Here is a 7,778-nt window from a genome sequence, read left to right on the forward strand (position 1 = left end):
AGGCTGGTTCCGGGGGATAATAGACCTCTTGGCCTTGGGTTCTGTGCTTATTTGTGTTGCCTGCCAATCTGTCACTTTTCAGTGCCGTCTTATCCCCACCCCTCTCCAGCCTTTCTAACGATTTTTGAGGTTTCACTCAGAAAACTGACAGATGGAAACACCTGGCCGTTTTGTGGCTAAGTTTGGTCTGAGAGGGAGAAGCCTTTCAGGGCTTAGAATCTGAATTATTCCTGTTCCTGCTCACATGCTAAGGGAAAACCACTTAGATTGGGGGCGGGGGAGAGGCTGACCCCACACAAGGGCGATTGTTGGAGAAAATGCCACAACAAGCATATTTCAGCCAACAGCGAATTGCTAATTGTTTGCTTTGTGTGGGGTGTCTGCTGCCTGTATGATCTAGTTTTCCTTGTCTCAGGCACCTATTGTATTTATCTCTGGTACATCCCTAGGGACTAGCTGGACATGGAGAGTCTTTCAAAATTAGGGCTGTTGTTTCAGCAGTTAGTCATTTTCGTTTCTTGGTATGGGAAAACTGAACCCATGGATTCATGAAATGAAGGTGTCCTTCTGCCCAATGAGGATCGCAAAGCAGACACGTTGGTGTTATGACCACCAGCCGAATCCCAAAGACACAGCCTTGGTCTGGGGAACGGGAGGAGGGATCTGGAAACCACGTTCATTTTATTTTCCTTCTGGCCTTTTTGTGGGAGGAGGGAGGCCAGTCATTCTAAGATAGCTCCGGTCAATTTCCTTTGTAGCTCTGCTGTACTTCTCATCTAACCAGGCCAGGAGGAACCGTGACCTTGTGGCTCCCCCTTTTGTTTTGATTCTTTAAAAGGGCCCAGCACTGCACTGGGGAGCACGTGCTCCAAGAACAAAAGCAACACTTAACTGCAGTCTGTGTAGTCTAGAACTGCTTTTGCTCTTCCTTCCCTATCATCAGGCAAAAGGCTAGGCTGAACAGATGGAGTCTGCATTTAAGCAAAGGAGATCAAATTCCAGAGCCTCACGCCTTTCCCCCACTGTTCTCTGGTCACCAGCTCCAGGACCCGAGCTTGGTAGGGAGAAGGCACACGGTGAGGAAGGGCCACGCCCAGGACCTGTTAACTGAGTGGGTAAGGGATTATGATGATGTCACAATGCAGGTTACATGCGGGTTTCGAGGTAGGGCGCTGGGTTGCAGAGGGCCTTACAAGGGCAGAGAGTGGCATTGTCCTGTAACAAGGGCTTGGGCGTCTTAGGTGGCAGCAGGGGGTGTAGCACCGGAGAGGCCCTTCGCTGTCCGAGCGTTGCCCTTGGGGCGATGCGGGGCACGTGGCTCAACAGAGGCGGAGTCCAGTCGGCCACCCTCTGAGAGGTACAGAGGGACCCCGCCCCGCCCGGCCCCGCCCTTTTCCTAGAGATTGGAGGGCTGGTTCAGACCCAGGCTAGGGGCCATCGTATAACCCTCTTCCAAGGCCAGACAACCGCCCCGTCCCCCTGCACACACCGGGGAGACCCCCAAACGCGGCCAACCCCTCGCATTGTCCGCCTACCCGGCCAGCCTGAACTACACTTCCCGAGGTGCTTGGGGGTCCCGGGGGGCGGGGCCACTGGGCTGGGGGGGAGGGGTCGGCACGTGCCGCGGCTCTCAGCCAATAGAAAGCCCGGTCGGGAGGTCACGTGCCGCTGTTTGGCGCTTTTGTGCGCGCCCGGGTCTGTTGGTGCTCAGAGTGTGGCCAGGCGGCTCGGACCGAGCAGGTGGGTGCGGGGCTCTTGGAGGAGGCGGCGGGAGGCTAGGGGCCAGCGAGAGGGACGCGGCCGGCGGGAGGGGCCGGGCCATGGCAGCGGCCCCCTGCTGGAGGGCGGCGGGCGTGGCCGCGGGCCCCAAGAGGGGCTGGCGGGCGGGGGTCGCTCCGCTTTGTGTGTGGCTCGGGCGGAGTCTCGGCTTTGTCCCCGCTCCCTGGGGGCGCGGCTATCGTGGGGAGGGGGCGCGGCCAGCTGGGCAAGTCTTTGGTGTTAGCCCGGGGTGCAGTCGTGGAGACAATAGGGGGCGTGGGCCTTCGTTTGCCTCCTTCCTTCCTTCTGCAGTCGCGGCCCCACTGGGGTCCCCATTGTTTGAAGGGGCGGGGCGGCTCTAGGGAGCAGCGGTTTTAGGGCCAGACTGCCGGCGACTAGGGCCTCATCCCCTCCCCGCTGTCGCCCTCGCCCAGTGACTAGGGCCGAGCCGGAGAGGCTGACACCCCACGAGAGCAATCCTGTTCTCGCGGCGAGGGGCACAGACAACTAGGCTGGAGGCAGGTTGGGAGGGAGTGAAGGGAGGAGGTGGCGGGCCGATGGCGGGGCTATCCCACGGCCAGTTCCCCGGGCCTGCCCCACCCGCCGAGCTGCTGCAGGGGTGGGGGTGGCCTCGAGATGTTTTTGGCGGGAGTTGGGGGGGGGGGTTCGTCAGCGCGGGGCTAGCCCGGGAAGGGCGGAGTTACCCAGATAGGACCGTTAGCCCCGCCCATCCCTCCCCTTCCCACGCGCGCGGGCTCCGGGGTGTTGTGAGTTCGGGGAGATTCGAAAAGGCGCGGGGAGGAAGGGGGCGGGGCCAGGGGCCGGAGCGCAGGGCGTGCTCTGATTGGCCGGGGGCGGCCACCCGCTTTTCCTCGCTTTGACCGGGGCCACGCCCATCCTGGGTCCGGTGCTGCGTCTCATGCTCTGCCGGGGTTAGACCGTTTCGTTGCCTCGGATTTTAATTTCCAGCTGTTGGGATCTGTAATCTTATGTCTTCTTACCAGGCTGGGGTCTACAAGGATAATGACCTTAAAAAAATCAAGGGGGGGGGGGAATGTAGAATTTTTCATAAGGCAGCAAATACTACAACCTAAAGCCTAGAGGTTCATAAAACTGATTAATTTTGCCCGCTGTTGGATAAGGAGCTTAGGCCCCAAGAACAATAGGAGTTCAACATTATTGGTTAATATTAGCTTGGGCGTTTTGTTTTCCACCATGGCAGACACAGACAAAGCAGGGGTGGGTATTTCATTTGCACAATGAGTTGTAGGCAGTATTAAGATGGCTCCGGTCTCACTGTTGAGTTGAATCTGGAATATCTTCTCGCTGATTCCGGGGGGCGTGGGGGGGGGGGGTATTTTAGAGTTTATAGGAGAAAAATATATATTGTGACTTAACCTTGTCTAAATTTTAAAATCGCGGGGATGTTTTTTGAACAGGCAAGCTCAGTTGACTTGATTTTCTGAAACCAATGTTCTATTTAGTTCAAATTTACCAATGTTTCAGTATTTTCTAGATTTTTATGATTTTCTAGTTAATGATGTCTTATTCAATTCCACAGTAGTGATTTTTCTGACACTGATTTATGTGGATGTTATTTGAGGTCCCTTTGGATCAATGACCTAGAAATGCAAAGAAATTGATTGCATGCTTTTAAAAATCGTTTTCAGGGTTTTCCTTGCCAGTGGATTGTGTAGAATACACTGCCAGTCTCTTGTCTTCTGTTCACCATGGCTTCTTCTGGTAGGTAATCTATTTGGAAAAGCTGAATACTGATGGGTTTAGGATTTTATAATAGGAGATGGATTCAGGCCTCAAGCCATTAATTTGGCAGTTGTGTTTTGGTCTTATAAATAAAAACCCATTTTATAAATCGGAGAATAAAGAAGAAAAAATATCACTTGAATATACTGAGAGCTTGTAATTGTTTCACCATTTGATGATTTGGCTTGGTCTAGAGCAAAATTGTGGAGTTTTGCACAAGTCTTTCTTTTATTATGAAAGTGATTGTCAAGCACTGATATCTCAGAATGGTATTTATTAATCCAAAAATACTGAGCTTTGGTTTTCTGAGAGGTGGTATTTACGTAATTTCTTGCCTGCAAACGGAAGCTTCATCAGCCCTAAATCTTTTCATTAAATTGATTTAGTTTTTAGAAAATTACAGGATAGTTTATTAGAATAGGAAAACCCCATTTTTCTGAATACGTTATAAATATGATCAAATCCAGATATCCAGGTGAAAGAACTGGAGAAGCGTGCCTCAGGCCAGGCTTTTGAGCTGATTCTCAGCCCTCGATCAAAAGAATCCGTCCCAGAATTCCCCCTTTCCCCTCCAAAGAAGAAGGATCTTTCCCTGGAGGAAATTCAGAAGAAATTAGAAGCGGCAGAAGAAAGACGCAAGGTAAACATCACAATTCACAGAGAACAGGGTATTTATTTATGTAATGTGGCAAATCAGTTTTATTTCCATAACAGGAGAAAAACAGTTGTAGCTAGATGTGATTATTACACATCTGTGTAATTACACACTGTGTAAATTACATATGCCAGGAAGAAGAAAAGGCCAGGCATCACTTACCGAACTCCTATTATGTACCAAGTCCTTTACTTCTATTTTTCTTTAATACAATGACCCTAAAGGGTAGATGTCTGAGATACTGAAAGGAGAAAATGGTCTTGGGAGTGTTGTCATTTTCCCATGTCCTGTAGCTAGTGAGTATCGTAGCCAGAATTCAAGCCTCTGTTTGTCTGAAACCAAAGTTCCTGCTTCTCTCATGCTTTCTCTTTGAAAAATAGATTTGTTGGTGCATGATTTCTTTTTCTTTCCCTTTTTTGGGGGAGGGAATTAGTTCGGTGTGGTTTGTGTGTGTTGTGTCTGTGGGTTTTTTTGTTTTGTTTTGCTTTTTGAGAACTGTACAATAAAAACATTTTAGATTGCTGGTAATGTGATTGTGTTGCTCCTGGCATGATGATATTAGGGCAGTTTTTCTCTTACCTAAGCAATTCTGTAAAGTATCCATTTTCAAAAACAAATCCGAAGAATCAACAAGTATGGAAATGCTTGTTATAGAAAAATTGAGAATCACAAAAGTTTATGCATAGAAAATTAAAAATATTCATTATCCTACTTCCCAGAAATAACCATTGTTAACGTTTTGGTGCATTTCCTTCCATCCAATATTATTCTTTTCATGAAGAACTTTATATATAAATTCCCATTTCATTCCCTTCCAACAACCCTGATTGAGGTGAGTGGGTTTAATTTTAAAATTAGGGAGGGGCGCCTGGCTGGCTCAGTCAGTACGGCATGTGGCTCTTGATCTTGGGGTGGTGAGGTCAAGCCCCGTGTTGGGTGTAGAGTTTATTTAATGAAAAAAAAAATTTTTTTTTAATAAAATTAGGGAAAGTAGGCACAAGAAGGTGAAGCGGTAACCTGCCCCTGACCAACACAGTTAATGCAATTTGAAGTCTAACACATCTAACCACATACACACATACACAGGCCCCTGTTTAAGCTGCTGTAAGATGCACCATGGACATTTCAGTGCTACATGTCATGTATATGTGCACTGACCCACGGTCAACCCTGCGCGTGATTCATTTCTCCAGGAAGAGTGACAGTGTGTGCAAGGCTGGGTCCTCTACCTGTTTCTCTGTGCAGATAGAGTTCATATGGAGGTTCATGGAGTTTTTGAGTTTGTGGAGGAGATGCGGCCAGTAGCTGGACAAAAAAAATTAAGGAGTCGACCCCAGCCCTGTCGTCACTAGCTTGTGCTTTTCTGCAGTAACTGCCTAAATGTAGCGACATTTCCCCTGACTGGGGTTTTGCAGAAGAGAACCAGTGGCAGGTGCTCTTCAGTTTTTGCGCAAGTCAGTGATACTTCCAAGCACATCAGAATCTATTTGGTAACAAGCCATTCCGAGTCTGTTGAAGGAGGCACACTGGTAACAGAGCTCCAGTGGTCTGGAAGTGAATGCAGCTTCTAAAGAGAAAAGCTGATAAGTTTTTCCTCGAAACAGAACTCTCTCTAGTAATCTGGGCTCTTAATCTTAAATTCCCTATCATTCATAGATTTTCTTTTTATCGATATGGTTGCATTTTTTCATAATAAGCTAATTTTCTTCGGGTGGACTTTCAAGTTCAAGAGCCAGATTCTTTACAGTACAGCTCCTTTGTCGCGTGCACATCGCTCAAGTCCTCTTGCTACCATTAAGCAGTAAATCTTACAGGGATTCCCTTAAAGAACAGTAGTGCAAGACTCTGAACCAGCCTGGGCAGTTTTCCAAAGTAAATACAAATACCAGAAAAACAGTATGGTTTTCGCCATATTTTGAGACAGATAATTCAGGCCCTTGACTTAGGTGTTATTTAAGGAGACTTCATTTTCTGTCTCTCTTCAGTCCTCCCGATTAATCATTTCTTTTGTCATTGTACCTAATGCTAAATAAACGTCCGAGAGTCTAGCCTCTTAACACATTTTTCAGTCCCACGAAGCCGAGGTCTTGAAGCAGCTTGCTGAGAAGCGGGAGCATGAGAAAGAAGTGCTTCAGAAAGCGATCGAGGAGAACAACAACTTCAGTAAAATGGCGGAAGAAAAGCTGACCCACAAAATGGAAGCCAACAAAGAGAACCGAGAGGCACAGATGGCTGCCAAACTGGAGCGCTTGCGGGAGAAGGTTGGTGTCCCAGCCTGGCTTTGAGAGGGTCAAGAGCTTGAAGTCTGCCCCAATGAGGTGCCTGAACTAATGGCCTCGATCTAGGTGGTTGGTGTCTTTGTCACCAGTTTCAGGCCCTGACACATTAAATGACAGGTATCTTATTTTAGAATAAGGTGGAGCAGAGCTCCCGGCTGGCTCAGTCAGTGGAGCGTGCGATTTTTCTTGCTCTCGGGGTCGTGGTTCAGGCTCCACATTGAATGGAGAGATGACTTAAAATATAAAATCTTTAAAAAAATATATGAAAATGAAATAAGACAGACTATGCAATAATTTCCAGAATAGTTGTACATTCTGTGGAAGAGTCGTAGGAGGCTCAGTCATTAGGTTCCCCGAGTGACCCAAGGAAGTTGGAAGATCATGTTTAGAATTCTAAGTATGCGATGTGATTCCCACTGATCTATAATACGCGCCCTGATGCTGCCGTTGGGACTCTCGGGGTGAGCGCCTTGGCAGGCTTTCGAATTAGACTGATGACGAATGCCATTTCTTCACAGGACAAGCACATTGAAGAAGTACGGAAGAACAAAGAGTCCAAAGACCCTGCTGATGAAACTGAAGCCGACTAATTTGTTCTGAGAACTGACTTTCTCCCCTTCCCCTTCCCAAATATCCAAAGACTGTACTGGCCAGTGTCATTTTATTTTTGCCCTCCTGACAAATATTCTAGAAGCTGATGTAGGACTGTATAGGTAGACCCAGACTGTATGATGTTGTTTTAGGGGCTAAAGGGGAGAAACTGAAAGTGTTTTACTCTTTTTCTAAAGTGTTGAAGTCTTTCTAATGTAGCTATTTTTCTCGTTGCATCTTTTCTACTTCAGCACACCTGGTGTGCTGGGTTAATGGCTAGTACTGTATTGGCTCTGTGAAAACCTGTTTGTGAAAAGAGTATGTAGTGGCTTCTTTCAAACTGTTAGATGCTGAATATCTGTTCACTTTTAAATCCCAATTCTGTCCCGATCTTCCCAGATGCTACTGTACTTGAATGGTTAATAAAACTGCACAGTGCTGTTGGTGGCAGTGACTTCTTTCTCTACAGGTAATAAACCGTGACGTGTTAGAGGCCCTCCTGGTTGCTGTTTGTTCCAGACGGGGCCTCTGGCCTCCAGAAACACCCAGTGCACACATCACAGAAAGTTCTCTGCCCCAGAGTGGTCCTGCTTTGTCTTCTTCCACAATCCTCACTGTGTTTTGATGCCCCGCCCAGATCAGCTGTCCCGATGGTCTTTCAGATGTTTATTCACAAACAAGCTTATTTTTGTTCCCATGTCCCTGTTAAAAAGGCAGATTAAGGCATGGGC

At 47.8% G+C, this 7,778-nt stretch overlaps 1 protein-coding gene across 4 annotated transcripts; it reads left to right on the forward strand.

The window, feature by feature from the left end:
• The first annotated feature begins 1,333 nt into the window (after nt 1–1,333).
• Nucleotides 1,334–7,490, forward strand: STMN1 (stathmin 1). Of its 4 annotated transcripts, none has more exons than XM_078452173.1 (5): nt 1,334–1,357; nt 3,429–3,501; nt 3,990–4,162; nt 6,247–6,438; nt 6,975–7,490. In XM_078452173.1, the coding sequence occupies exons 2-5, from the start codon at nt 3,489–3,491 to the stop codon at nt 7,044–7,046; spliced, it is 450 nt and encodes a 149-aa protein (XP_078308299.1). In that variant the 5' UTR covers nt 1,334–1,357; nt 3,429–3,488; the 3' UTR covers nt 7,047–7,490. The 4 variants fall into 4 exon arrangements, with proteins under 4 accessions (XP_078308299.1, XP_060478415.1, XP_060478416.1 ...); XM_060622432.2 differs by lacking the exon at nt 1,334–1,357 and adding an exon at nt 1,630–1,740; XM_060622433.1 differs by lacking the exon at nt 1,334–1,357 and adding an exon at nt 2,716–2,739.
• The last annotated feature ends 288 nt before the right edge of the window (nt 7,491–7,778 follow it).

This window comes from Panthera onca, chromosome C1 (genome assembly GCF_046562875.1).
Source record: "Panthera onca isolate mPanOnc1 chromosome C1, mPanOnc1 haplotype 2, whole genome shotgun sequence".
Classification (NCBI taxonomy): Eukaryota; Metazoa; Chordata; class Mammalia; order Carnivora; family Felidae; genus Panthera; species Panthera onca.

Excerpts from the sequence above, each read along its gene's own strand:
- STMN1 (XM_078452173.1), top strand. Across the intron at positions 4,163-6,246 it reads CGGCAGAAGAAAGACGCAAG|TCCCACGAAGCCGAGGTCTT; the intron begins GTAAACATCACA and ends CACATTTTTCAG. Across the intron at positions 6,439-6,974 it reads TGGAGCGCTTGCGGGAGAAG|GACAAGCACATTGAAGAAGT; the intron begins GTTGGTGTCCCA and ends ATTTCTTCACAG.